The sequence below is a fragment of the Pan paniscus genome, chromosome 13 (assembly GCF_029289425.2).
Source record: "Pan paniscus chromosome 13, NHGRI_mPanPan1-v2.0_pri, whole genome shotgun sequence".
Lineage (NCBI taxonomy): Eukaryota > Metazoa > Chordata > Mammalia > Primates > Hominidae > Pan > Pan paniscus.
In genome coordinates this window covers 98,509,492-98,524,316 of record NC_073262.2, presented here as the reverse complement: position 1 = coordinate 98,524,316, position 14,825 = coordinate 98,509,492, and the positions used below count along the sequence as shown (strand labels likewise).

Below are 14,825 nucleotides of genomic sequence, written 5' to 3'. Positions count from 1 at the left end.
ATAGACACATTCTAGATCTCCTAATGTCACAAAGCCAGTAAAGTGATACATAGCTTTTCAGAGTATATGTAGGGTGAAACACTAATAGTATTGAGGGGAAAAAAACAAAGTAGATCCTAAATCCTCCATTTCATTCAACTAAAATCCAGCTTGTTCCTGAACAGATCAAAATATTTATAAAATCGATTTGCAGTTTCTTAAAAGTAAATGGTAAAAAGTTATTGCTTGAATTTTTTTTATTGTACCAATATGTAGTCCTTTGAAAGCATGCTCCAGAAAGTATACACATTTCCTTATGTACCACCCCCCTTCTTCCACCAATAGAGCAGAAGCAGTAGAACAGCTATTCTTGATCATTTATTTTTGCTGAGATAAACATGAAGATTATGTTCACATGGATTACATGCACTGGAATTTACTCAAGTCTTGGCATGTTACCTGGATCTGTACCCTCTTTGTTTTCACACTCAACAAACTATGTCACTGGTTAAGTTAGAATCCAATTTAATTTTTTTAACAAAGCACTAAATTATCTTCAAACTTACTGCTATTACCAACAAATTATTTCTGGTACATCCAAAATCGAACCACATTATATCTGTATGCTGCACAACCTGTTTGAGAATCACTGGTTTAGGCTTAAAAAATATTTCAATCAGGATGTTTTTCATTGTGTTACGTATCATTGTTCAATCATTGGTGGAGGACTCCTAATAAATGGAATATCATGATACCCCTTGACACTTGTTTACCTCACTTTATTTTTTGTTCTGCTAGTCAGAAATATGTCTGCTTCATCATTTTCCACAACCTTATGGCTAACAGTGCTAAGAGGTGAATAGGATATTTGTGAAGTAACTAGGGTGGTCAAAGGGAAACCTACAACACACAGTCCTGGATGTTGACCTCAAACTAGCAGGAATTTGTGCTATTGCAGAAAAACTTTACCACCCTAACCCCATTGACTGGCTGACTGATTTGTTAATTCAGTCATTCTCTCTTTTATTCTTTAAAAAAGTAGTTGTTGAGAACCTACCCTTTAAAAGAGATACCAACTGTATAGCAATTCTCATGCTCTTTTTTCCCTGATGTGTGTAGTGGTTAGAACGCTTGCTTAAGCTTTTTTATTTCAAGTTATTTGCTCAAATTATATTTTTTAAACATTTTATTCTTTCCATTCTTTAATGGTAACCTTATTGATAAAATAGCAGCACTATGGCCTCTAACTAGTAATTAACACAACACATTAGAAGGATCTTATTTGATACAAATCTTCGAATTGTTCTCAACTTAGAAGAGTCATAACGAATCATTTAAACAAGATATTCTTGTTTTCTATCTACCTTGAGTTTTTGGTAATTCAACTAATTCCCAGAATGTACTTATGAACTATCTGACTGTGATTGTCATTCACTAGAATAACTTTTTTTTCCCTTAGAATATTGCTGTCTTCCATATTTTGTACAAGAAAGCCATGTTTTAATACATGAGCTATTGAAGTGAGTCCTCATACATACTAATATTCTATACCTAAATTCTTATTTATTCTTTCAGAATATATTGTTTTCTATTTACTTACCATCAAAAACATCATATAACCTCAGTATTTTAAATATCATGAGAAAAAGTTATCTTTACAATTTGTAAAATTGATTTATCTCTAATAATAATTGTGTATTACTTATTTCCAGTTTTCTTTCCTTTATTATGCTTGTTGAAATACTGACATTGTGACTTCAGATTCAAAAAAGTTAAAAATATCTCAAAATGGATAATTTGTCTAACACTAACATAATCTGGTAAACCTTAGATTATATAATTAAGTAGATCCCTGTAGAGCCTCGCTTGAAGCCAGGTCTCCCAACGTGGGGACACTCAGCAGCCCAGATGAGAAACCCAACTTTTGAACATCCTGGGAGAGTCTGAGGTTCTGTAACATGTTGCTTCCCATGAAGAATATAATGTAATTGAAATTGAACACTTAGACGAAAAAGAATTGATACAAAAAGCTAATGATATATTTATTATATACACAACAGGATATTGATTTTTTAAGTTGCTTTTTATCTATATGATTTGAACATTAAAATTTATTTTATTTTATATTTTCAGAAGCCAGGAATTTGTCTGTTTATTTGTTTACTTTTTAAACTTCCAGGTCAATGATTTTTTTATTGAAGTATGATTGACAAATAAACATCATACATATTTAAGGTGTACAATGTGATGTTTTGATATACATATACATCGTGTAACAATACCCCTAATCAAGCCAATCAACTTACCCACCACCTCACATATATACTTTTTCTGTTTTCTTTCTGTTGGTAACACTTAAGATCTACTCTCTTGGCAAATTTCAAGAATATAATACATTACTATTAATGGGCTATGAACATTAAAATTTAATGCTATTGTAGAAAAGGTATAAAGTCATAACATTATGAAATAAAGAGCATGATTATCTTTACAATGGTCTTTTTATTTATTTTAATCCCCTAACCTCTTTATTTATATATTTTTGCCTTTTAAAATTATTCTTAATGACATATAATAATTGTATATATTTATTGAGTAGAGAGGGATAGTTTGATGCATGTAAACAATGTGTAATGATCAAATCAGGGTATAGTGTATCTATCACCTCAAATATTTATCATTTATTTGTGTTGGAAACATTCAAATTCTTCTCTTTTAGCTATTTAAAAATATAGAATAAATTATTTTTAACTATAATCACCCCACAGTGCTACAGTACACTAGAATTTATTTCTTTTATGTACCTGAAATTTTGCATTTGTTAACCAGCCTCTCCCCATTGCCCCACCTCACCTTTCCCAGCCTCTAGTTACCACTATTTTACTCTCTGCTTGTATGAGATAAACTTTTTTAGCCTCCACATATTAGTGAGAACGTGTGGTATTTATCTTTCCATGCCTAGCTTATTTTATGATGATCCTTTTAAAGGTAACTTTCTACCTACCCATAGGCTCTCTTTCGGACAGTAGCAATGATGGTACCTGACTATGCCATGATTGCTGAAATAGTCCTGTACTCCTGTGGGTTTGTCACTGCTCGACCACTGTCTGTAAAAATTGTGGCTACGTATCGCTTGTGTTCAGAGCAGCTGTCATCTCAACATCACTACGACTATGGAATGAGAGCCGTGAAGTCAGTTCTTACTGCTGCTGGGAATCTGAAGGTAGAGAACACAATATTTCTTACTTGTAAATTTCCTATTTGTAGATTTCCAGCCTAATGGGTCTTCAGAGAATTCCAATAACTTGTTGGTTTCATTAATTGATTGAAAAAAATCAATTATTAAACCAAAAATGTATTATCTTGTACACATGAAAAAAGAAATTTTATAATGATTTGTAAAACCTTACACATGTAATTCTTAGTGATTTGAGTTCTGTTTCATTAACGGGGTACTACCAAGGAATAAAATTGCTTACTCCTGAGAAATGTTTTGAATGCTCTCAGTCTATATAAACATATAAACAAATATAGCATTAAATGAAATAAGTATAATAAATATACACAAAAGATTCTAAATATTGTCACTTATTATAATTACACAATTGCAGCCAACTGTGGACTAGCAGTAATAGATTTGCAGTATGATGTTTACCTTCAAAATGGTCTAAATTGTAACTGTAATATATGAAAGCCCAAATACTTTAAGCTTTGGTTGACTTTTCATTGAGAGTATATTGTAGAACCATGAAATATAACTGTACATTAGTTAGTTCTTTATGAAATCAGATAGGCTTAGTTAATAGAAAAAGGCAAAATATGACCTTGGAGCTTGCAAAATTTTCACATTCATGATTTGTAGAAGATACAGATTTTAAATTATATCCTATGTGATTAAGAACAATAGGATGCATTTTTATCTTCCATAATAATGTTATCAAGAATTCTGATATATAGTGGTGATATTCTATTTCACATTAGCCTGACATAACTTCAAGTCATTGTTTGTTGCAATAAACAAAAGGGACTAGAGGCAACAATTTGTATTAAGTTGGCATGTCAGGATTAGATTGTGGTCAGATAATGGGAAGTATAATGCATTGTCCTAGTGTATGTCATCACTGAAATCTTGACTATGGAATTGAGCTATTAAAGTTATGCAGCAAATGAATCCTGCAAATGAATCCTATCATTCTTTTTCAAAGCTAATATAGAATTGTTGAGTGTTCTGACCTGAATATTTTGAAGCTTGTTTCTATTATAGCAAGAAACAATTTAAGCATTTGCTTTAAAATAACAGCCTCTCAAAGAACAAAAGAGACTTCTGACACTGCATAATTGATGTGCAGTTAGATTGATCCAAAAACAAAATCCAGATCAACAGGACATGCTCTGTCATTGGGGAACTCGAGTTTCAGAGACTGACTCTGACTGCTAGGCATCACACACTTTGTAAGGCTGAAGCTAATTAAGTGAGAATATGGCATTTATTAGGCAGAGAGATTCTAGAGAAAAGGGAGAGGGTTCTGGAAAATTATATGCATGGTGGTAGGAGAAGCTTTGGAGTGAGATGTTGAATAATGTATTAAAGTTGGAAGAAATAATTCTGAGTTTGGATTTTTGTAAATTCATGTGAACATTATTATAGGTATGAGTAACAAGTTAAGAGTTCAACCAGATTTGTAGTAAACTTTGGGTACACCACAAATATTTTGGAATCTAATGTGAGTTTTCTTAAACACACTTTATTAAACTAACTTAGCGCATGACCAGCCGTCTCCACTGTCTCTGTGGAACTTGCTAACATGTGGCGTTCTGGGCGTGCAGCCAGCAGCATCCCCTGCTCTGCCCTTCCACTTCGGCTTCTGTCAGATGAGCTGCATTCCTTACTCAGAGCCGGTTTGCTTGTTCTTGAACCTTTTTGAAGCCGCTTGGACACGTTACTGTTATTATGTCATCTAACTGCATGGTGCGAAAACTGATGATATATAAGCATAGAAAGAAGGAATTTTTTTCCTGTGAAAACTAAGTTCATGTTTAAGAAAGATTCAATAACGATGAAATGCTAAAATTTTGACTTTGAATAAGATGTTGATAAGAAGTGTGTATAAAACTGAAGAAAAACTTAAAAATTTATCAGAATGATACACTTAAATTATATTACAAGTATCTTTGAAGAGCACTGGCCTCTTTAAAAAACAAAAACAGAACACAACAAGATAGAATAGATGATGTGTTATTGATGCTTTTGGAAAAAAAAATTGTGCCTAACTGTATACGCAGAGAAAAGGCCTTGGCATCAAAATATGGGAAAATTAGTGAATGTTTATATGTTTTAAATTTAAATGCCTCTTTTCAAAATGATTGCCCACTTTTAATAATTTTCATTTGACCAATCTACTGCTAGTCATGAATACATGCAGAGAACAAGCAAGCTCTACCCAATATAAGGGATGGCAGCTGCCAAACTATATTTAATTCATGTTAATACCTCTTTACTTAGCATATCTGTGAAAAGGTAGTTAGTTTAACCTGTATTTTTATTATAAACTAGTAAAAAAAAAATACAAGTTTAAATGTCAGTTTCTAAAATTCATAACAATCCAATATAATGAAAGAAGAGCAGCATTTGTTTAAACTGAGTACAGGGTCTGTAGGTTTGTGTGTATGCGAACACGAAGGGGGTAGGTGCTGTTAGCAGATGCAGATATCCTCATGAGTTTTTTTTTTTTTTAGCTGAAATATCCAAATGAAAATGAAGAAATTTTGCTGCTTAGATCTATCATTGATGTAAATCTGCCAAAATTTTTATCCCATGATTTACCACTCTTTGAGGTAAGAACATTCATTATCCCGATGCATCAAAACTCTTATAATAATGTATTTATCACATGTCTAAGGTTGTGAAGCTCCCACTATGGAAAACAATGACACAGTACAGAGAAACATAGATAATTCCATATTTTATTTGAAGTGTGTTTAGCTAGCTTTGTCACTTTGAGAACTTTCAACAACTTGGGATTTTAAAATAGTACTTTTAAGTTAGTTACTGCAGAAAATAATGGGCACATGAAAGTTACAAAATATTTGCTTATAAATTCCACTAGAATGCAGCCTCCGTAAAGAAAAATAATTGGTCTAACACACCACTGAATCCCTAGCACAGTATAGATATAGTAAATGCTTGTTCAACTAATGACTGAAGAAATAAAATAGATAAATATGCTTAATTTCCTTAAATGAGATGACTTTTATGAAATTGTTTTTTATGATAACATAAGAACTAAGCTTAATAATCTTATTATAATTTAAGATTATGAGTAATTGAGAGGAAGTATTAGAATAATGGTTAAAGTTTTCATAATATCCTTTGGTGTCATTCTTTTCCTCTTCTCCATACCAGGTAGAAGAACTCAGAGGGGTAGTGAGTGCCTCCTAAATGTTAGATGTTGGACTAACTTATGCTGTTTTGGAATTCAGGCAGTTAGCTTGCAGTGTGTTACATATTTCCAGATATAGGAATCTAGTTTCATTCTTCTGCATATAGTTATCCAGTTTTCCTAGCACTGAAGATATTGTCATGTCATGGGGAAGGGGAGAAGAGATGCTGTTGCTAGTATTGTCCAGTGTCATTAGCTACCGATGGCAACCATGTCTCATCATTCTGAAAAGAGCTTTACTTAGTATTTAGAGTTGACATGCAAATATATTATGGAGCAAATCAACAAGGAAAGAGTTCAGATTTTCTCCTTAAAGTTTTCCCTCAATTTGTTTAGTACTAGTGCACTGTACAGGTTTTCCAGGAGTAAAACCTATGTTTATTTTCAGAATATGGAAATATACCTCACTAGATGTATTGTCATGCAGTTGTATATTCATTCAGCAAACATTTATTAAGCAGTATTTCTCAAGTGGAGGTGAGGAGTGAAGTCCACTTGCTTCTGTGCTGCCATTTTTGAACTAGAAGTCAGGACTCCAACTTTTTAACTTAAAAATAACGTGAAACTAAATGTAAAACCTCAAGCTCTAACATTTCTAGCAGAAAACCTTTGTGACTTTGTGTTAGACAAAGATTACTTAAGTACAATACCAAAAAACACAATCCATAAAAGAATACATTGACAAAATTGAAAAAAAAAACTACTCTTTGAAAGACACATAAGAAAATGAAAGACAAGATCAGGAAAAATATAAACATATGGCCTAAGCACAGGTAAAGAAGTTACTCATTGGAAAATACAAATCAAAACCGTAACAAAATATCACTGCACAGCATGGCTAAAATTTAAAAGATGGATCATACCTAATATTGGAACTTTTATACATGGCTAGAGGAACATGACTTAGTACAACCACTTTAGAAAACAGTTAAGCAGTTTCTTAAAATGTTCAACACCTATCCACCATATTCAGGTTATTCCACGTCTCAGTATTCACCCAAGGGAAATGAAAGCATTTGTTCATACAAATTCACACACAAATGTTTGTAGTCAGTTTATTTGTAGTAGCCTAAAACTGGAACAGTGAAAATGCACATCAATAGGTGAATAGATTTAAAAACTGTAGCACTTTGTTACGGTGGAATATTACTCGGCAAAAAAAAGAATAAACTATTGATACCTGCTGTGACATGTTTGAATCTCAAAATATTTATGCCATGTGAAGGAAGCCAGAGGGAAAAAGTAGTATGCATATGGTCTAATTTCATTTATATTAAAGTCTAGACAATGCAAATAAAAATAGTAACCAAAAACAGATCAGTGGCAATCTGGGGATGGAGGTAGGAGGCAGCAAGGAGAGGAGGGAAGGAAGATTACAAAAGGTTACAGGAAACTTTTTGAGAGTGATGGATATGTTAATTTTCTTGGTTATTTTGACGGTTTTATTTATGAAATTTTATACTTTAAAATACTGCCACCTATAGTCCCAGCTACCCAGGAGGCTGACGTGGGGGATGGCTTGAGCCTGGGAGGCGGAGGCTGCAGTGAGCCATGATCGTGCCACTGCACTCCAGCCTGGGCAAGAGCCAGACCCTGTCTCAAACAAAACAAACCAAAACAAAAACTGTTTGCAAAACGAACATCATAAGGATCACAATTTAAAAGTTGAAAAAAAGAAAAAAATACACGTTTGCGTATGTGAACTATTCCTCTATAAAGCTGTTAAAAATATTGTTGAACTATTATTATCTAATGGCCCTATTTCCATCAATACAAAATATTTGTATTTAATATAAATATATAAAATGTAAATCCTTCAAATCATCTATCATCAGGGAATTACTTCGGATTTGTTTCCTGGGGTAAAATTACCAAAACCAGATTACAATGATTTGCTGGCAGCTATCAAAGACAATTGTGCCTCCATGAATTTGCAAATGACTGCATTCTTTTCCGAGAAGATTCTTCAAGTATATGAAATGATGATTGTGCGTCATGGTTTTATGATTGTTGGAGAACCATTTGGAGGAAAAACTAGTGCATATCGTGTCTTAGCTGGAGCACTAAATGATATATGTGAAAAGGCAAGTATATTATTAATGCATTAATTTATTTATAATTGACTTTGTGCAAGGTAGAATGTACCATTATTTTAAAAGATTCATTCAATGTGGCAACTTAAAATCATGAGAAAAATGAGTTAAAGAGAAAATAAAGTTTTAGAAAAGTAAAATGAAGCAAATAGGAAGTTCAGCATATAAAGGGTATGCCACAAACTTGCTTTCAACCTTTTATTTCTTTTTTAAAAAAATTATTAAAGTAATACATGTCTCTTGTAGAAAAAAGTCTGAAAACAGAAAAGTCTGAAGGTTTTCCTGCAATACTTTCAGAGGAGTCTTTTTTATTTTCTAGATAGATTTGTAATGCAAGCTTCTGTTATTGGCTGCTAGTGGTATTGAACTGAAATATGTATATGTGCATATGTGCACACATATATAATGACACATTCAGAATTCTTATACACATCACATTTTGATTGACTTTGAAATGCTGAAGGAGTGGGGCTGTTTTAAATACTTCAACTAATATTGCATTTCTATTTACCTCTCCTTATAGATATTTCAAATAGTTTTCACTTTATAAATTTCAATGTTCATATCCTATATGAGGGTTGTGATGATTATATCTTTACTTGAAGAGTCTCCCTTTCAATCAATATGAAATTACTTACTTTTCTGTTATTTGTTGTGATCTACTTTGTCTAATTTCAATATTGCTACCCCTACTTTCTCCCTGTATGTATATTTGCCCATGTCATTAATTATATCCTTGGGTGTCACTGTGATTTACTTTCTGTAGAGAATAAATAGCTTGACTTTTGTTTTCTACAGATCAGTGGTCTTTATCTTTTCAAAGATAAGTTTAAAATCATTTGTATTTATTATACAAACTGATATGCTACTTATTCCTGCCATCTGTTTCTTCTGCTTTTACACTTCCATGCTGTTTTGTTTCTTTACTTCCCTTCTCTTTTTTCTTCCATTTTTTCACTTCTTAATTGTCTTCTGCATTCTTTATCTTATTTATGGCTCATTTGTATTTTTCCTGTTTTGTTATTTTATTGTCATAGGAACTGATCTTTTATATATATACACATATATAAAATAAAGTCTCCAAAAGAACCCAACAGGTCACTGCTCAAAGAGTAGAAGGAGATGAAGATATGAGCATGTATTCTGGTCCACTTGTAAAGTCTAAATGGCTCATTACCAGGGAATTCTAAGGGTGACATTGTGATTATGTCATAGGGCAGCCTTCCTTAGCCAACCAAGCTATCGCTTCACACTAGCCTTGCTGCATTTAGGATAAAAACTTTTCTTTGGTGACAGCAACTTTGTTCTGATTAAAAAGATAATAGAGATTTCCTATACTTCTTAATTTAGGAAGATACATTGTTATCGCCTTCCTGGCACACAAAAGAAAGCAAAGATATTGAGCTTGTTTTATTGTTTAAGATTACTATTCTGGGCCGGGCACGGTGGCTCACGCCTGTAATCCCAGCACTTTGGGAGGCTGAGGCGGGCGGATCACAAGGTCAGGAGACTGAGACCAACCTGGCTAACATGGTGAAACCCTGTCTCTACTAAAAATACAAAAATTAACCGGGCATGGTGTCGGGTGCCTGTAGTCCCAGCTTCTAGGGAGGCTGAGGCAGGAGAATGTCGTGAACCCAGGAGGCAGAGCTTGCAGTGAGCCGAGATCGCACCACTGCACTCCAGCCTGGGCGACAGAGTGAGAAGATTACTATTCTGCCGGGAGTGGTGGCTCATTCCTGTAATCTTGGCCCTTTGGGAGGCCAAGGCGGGCGGATCACTTGAGCCCAGGAGTCCTAGACCAGCCTGGATGAAAGTAGAAACCTGTTTCTACTTTAAAAAAAAAACACAAAAAATTAGCTGGGCGTGGTGGCATGTGCCATGTGTAGTCCCAGCTACTCAGGAGGCTGAGGTGAGAGGACCACTTGAGCCCAGGAGGCTGCAGTGAGCCGAGATTGTGCCACTGCACTCCAGCCTGGGTGACAGAGTGAGAGCCTATCTCAAAAGAAAAAAGAAAAAAAAAGGTTAATATTCTCACTTTTTTTTTTTTTTCAGTTTGGTAGTTTGTGTCCCAAGCTCGGGAGTGCCAGGCAGAAGGCAATATTAGAAAGAGTTGAACTTGTTATGTTTTTATATGTAAAAAATAAATGATTGCCAATAGGTGGAGCACAGGATTTTCAGGGGAGTGAAAGTGTTCTGTGTGGTACTATAATGGGGGATAATGATACTACACACTTGGCAAAACCCATATAATTATGCAACACAAAGAGTGAACCCTTAGTGTAAACTATAGACTTTAGTTAATAGTAATGCATTGATATGAATTCATCAGCCATAACAATGTACCACACCAATTCAAGATGTTAATAATAAGGAAAACTGTTGTGTCTTGGTAGTAGAGAGAGTATCTGGAATCTTTGTACTTTCTGCTCAATTTTTCTGTAAACCTTTTTTTAAAAAGCCAATTAATTTAAAAAAAAAAGATTATGTCCAAAGGGCATTAATATCTCTTATAATGCCATAGACCAGCTTTCAGGGTTTTGGGTAAAATTGACAATTTACCAACATTAACTTTTTCACTCCACAAGAAATAGACATTTCTGTATATTTAGATCTTTTAATTTTCTCTCAGAGGTTGTTCTGTAGCAGGGGTCAGCAAATTACAGTACATGGGCCAAATTCAGCCCCAAGCCTTTTTTCGTAATGCCAATAAACTTAGAATAGTGTTAACATTTTAAACATTTGTTAATTAAAAAAAGAAAACATAGAAGAATATGTGGCAGACGATATGAAACTTGCAAAGCCTATGTAATATTTACCATCTTATCCTTTACAGAAGAATTTGCCAACCCATTTCGTAGTTTAAGATATGTAGATCTTGCACATTTGCTAATTTCTTCCTAAGTATTTTGTGAGCTTTTAAATACTATTGTGAATATTTTTTAAATTTTATTTTTCAATCATTAATTAGCATTGCATATAGATAATATAATTGATTTTATATATTGACCTTGTATGCTGGAACCTTGTCAAATTCACTACTTCTAATACTTTCTTTGTAGATTCCTTAGGATTTTCTGTATGTGCAATAATGTTTTCTATGAATAAAGACAGTATTCTTTACATAAATACATGTCTTTTTTTTCATTAAGGGGCTAATGGAAGAAAACAAAGTTCAAATAACTGTTTTAAATCCTAAGTCTGTCACCATGGGCCAACTGTACGGACAGTTTGATTCAGTGTCCCATGAATGGTCTGATGGGGTCCTTGCTGTCAGTTTTAGAGCATTTGCCTCTTCAGTGGTAAGTTCTAACACTTTCACATGCATATCTTAAAAGGTTAAGATATTTATTTCTGACCAGTTTCTGATTTTTTTTTCAAACAAACTAATTGTATCTATAGACTAAGATATTTATTTAAAACACAGTACTGGATATTCTGGCAGTATTTCTGTGAAGAAAAATGTCAGCACCTACAAAAATGCCAGAGACCAAGCTCCTTTACCCTGGAGGAATACAGAAGAGAGGGTAGGAAAAAAAAAAAGGCCAGGGCAAAGTATTTCTGGTTATTTTCTCCGAAGTGAGATGAACTAAAAATGAGAACATCTGAATGACATGATCCTTTTGCCTCTTCAGTAATGTTCTTCCTCCACCCACTCTGTGGGCTGCTGCTATTGTCATGCCTGCTAATTGTTAGATATACGCCAATGCTTAGAGAAGAAATTGCACACCTTTGCACAATGATGTCTTAAAGTTCCCACACTTTTCCTTTAGCATATTAGAAAGAGAATGACTGCCTTGTGGAAAGCAGAGGAGACAAGTGGCTTGCCAGCTGCTACTGGCTGTGAATGGAGAGTGGGCACTTACCTACTCCTGGCTTATTCTGCTGCCCACTCTCATAAAAAGAATCCACAGACCAATACATATTAACTTGGTTGCCATATTTTAGCAGGTTCTGCAGAGCATGTGATTATACGGGAGACAGCTTGCTAAAGCTGGTAGTATAGGAAAAGGGGCCTAGGCTCAGGACATTTAAGTTGTTTATCAAATCATTCTTTTTATAAGTGTTTTCTTTCTTCTGACTACCATACATTCTAAACTTGATGCTGTCTACCCACTTAAGGACCTAGCAGAGCATGACTCATGAGTCAGGTAATAATGGATAAAACGTGAAATCTCAGCTCTGCTCTTATTGCTGGAAAGACCTTAGGCAATGAGTGACATAAGGACTGACTCTCATGGGGCAGAGATCTTGCCCAAAGTCAAGTGTTACTAGTAATTTCAAGGATAAAAGAAATTGTGGGCACAGGTGAAGCAGACAGAGCTCTGGAACCCTTGATGTGGCTTCTTAGGTCCTCTCTTGCCACAATGGAGGCACTCTGGCTCAGAATAAGAGATGAAGTCACTAGATAATATATACAGTTATATTATTTACACAGAAATAATCATGAGATACCTCTATTTTATACTTACAACTTACATTACATTTTTCAGGAAGCTATGTCCCACAAATACTGAGTCTCAGGGAGTTTAAGTAGTTCACCTGAAGTCCACAGCTCATAAGTAGTAGAGTCAAATGAAAAGTGAGGTCCTTGAGACTGTGAAGCCCAAGGTCTCGCCATTGCACGGTAGTGTTTCCCAAAGTGATGCATAACAGGCATGGGAAGCCCAGAGCAGGAGAGGAAGCTGATCTCAAGATGATCACCGAGCTGTGGCTCTTCCTTGCTTCCTGAACACAGCTAGAAGTGGCCTCTGAGTGTGGGTGTGGGGTGGCTTGAGCCTGAGACAGACCCATTATCTTATAGATTAATGCAGTTGGCTGCAGGGACTGAGAACGTGCTAATATGGATTCAAATCCTTCACCACTTCAACTTGAAATCATATTTGCTGAAGGAAAAGCAAGGAATCATTGGTGTATACAAAAAAGGTTGAATTATAAGGATCTGAAAAGGAGAATCAGTCTCTGTACACTCTGGCTAATACCTGGCTACTGTTTCATATCTGTTGAGCATTTACTATATTCTGGACAATGTATAAATATTTTCATATTTATTATATCATTGTGGGACTGTGAATGTTATATTGGTTGTAATTTTCCATACCATCAGGAAAGAGTTCAGCCCAAGTGGGTGTGTATACGTGTATGTATGTGTGTGAATTCATTCAGTGAAGGGGATAAGAAATTTGGTTTAGCACACAATGGTAATTAATTTGCATAAACATGGTACTATATAGAGTCAGATAATCTGAATAATTTTGTTTTTCCTAGAAAGTAGATATTTTTTACTTATGTTACTTTCTAAAACATGTTAATATATTTGAATTCAGAAACATTGATCAAGGGCCAGGTGCAGTGGCTCATGCCTATAATCCCAGCACTTTGTGGGGGCAAGGCAGGTGGATCTTGAGCTCAGGAGTTCAAGACCAGCCTGGGCAACATAGTGAAACCCCATCTCTACCACAAGAAATAAAAAATTTAGCTGGGTGTGGTGGTGCGCACTCGTGGTCCTAGCTATTTGGGAGCTGAGGCAGGAGGATTGCTTGAACCTGGGAGTCAAAGACTGCAGTGAGCCATGATCACCCCACTCTGCCCTCCAGCCTGGACAACAGAGTGAGACCCTGAAAAAAAAAGAAAAGAAAGAAAAAGAAAGAAAGGATGGATGGAAGGAAGGGAGGGAGGGAGGGAGGAAAGAAAGGAAGGAAGGAAGCAAGGGAGAAAGAATCTTAAGAAAAGATGACATATGTCTGTCTTGTCCATGGCATATATAGTATAGGCTTCTTTAGTGATACGTATTATATACATCTGTGCACACACACACACATAGTAATCTTTATTCAAAAAGTGCTTTTACGTTTTCATGATGAAATTAATCCTAGTACTTATATTTTAAAATTTTGAAATAATATTATTGAACTGTTTCTTTATATTATCATCATTACGTTTTTGCCCTCTGTTCACATATGCATGAAACAGACTCCAGATAGGAAATGGTTAATTTTTGATGGCCCAGTAGATGCAGTGTGGATTGAGAATATGAACACTGTGCTGGATGACAACAAGAAGCTATGTCTGATGAGTGGGGAGATTATTCAGATGTCACCACAAATGAATCTAATTTTTGAGCCAATGGATTTAGAAGTTGCTTCCCCTGCCACTGTAAGTTCTCCATTTTGACATCTTTTTATAAATTATAAAATGTTATAAATGCATGTATTTGCTTAGTACCTTTGACTTTAAACAAAAAATATTAGCAGAATTTCTTTTAAGAGCGATCTGTGATTCTCAAAGTACAGACGTTATCTGTTGACATACC

General features: G+C 34.7%; 1 protein-coding gene across 1 annotated transcript in view; it reads left to right on the top strand.

The window, feature by feature from the left end:
- DNAH7 (dynein axonemal heavy chain 7) overlaps positions 1-14,825 on the top strand; it is a 336,155-nt gene that overhangs the window by 167,887 nt on the left and 153,443 nt on the right. Inside the window, exons 28-32 of the mRNA XM_008950635.4 lie at positions 2,990-3,202; positions 5,716-5,814; positions 8,255-8,503; positions 11,665-11,814; positions 14,486-14,668. Coding sequence (XP_008948883.3) covers positions 2,990-3,202; positions 5,716-5,814; positions 8,255-8,503; positions 11,665-11,814; positions 14,486-14,668 — 894 coding nt within the window. The remainder of the gene's footprint in view (positions 1-2,989; positions 3,203-5,715; positions 5,815-8,254; positions 8,504-11,664; positions 11,815-14,485; positions 14,669-14,825) is intronic.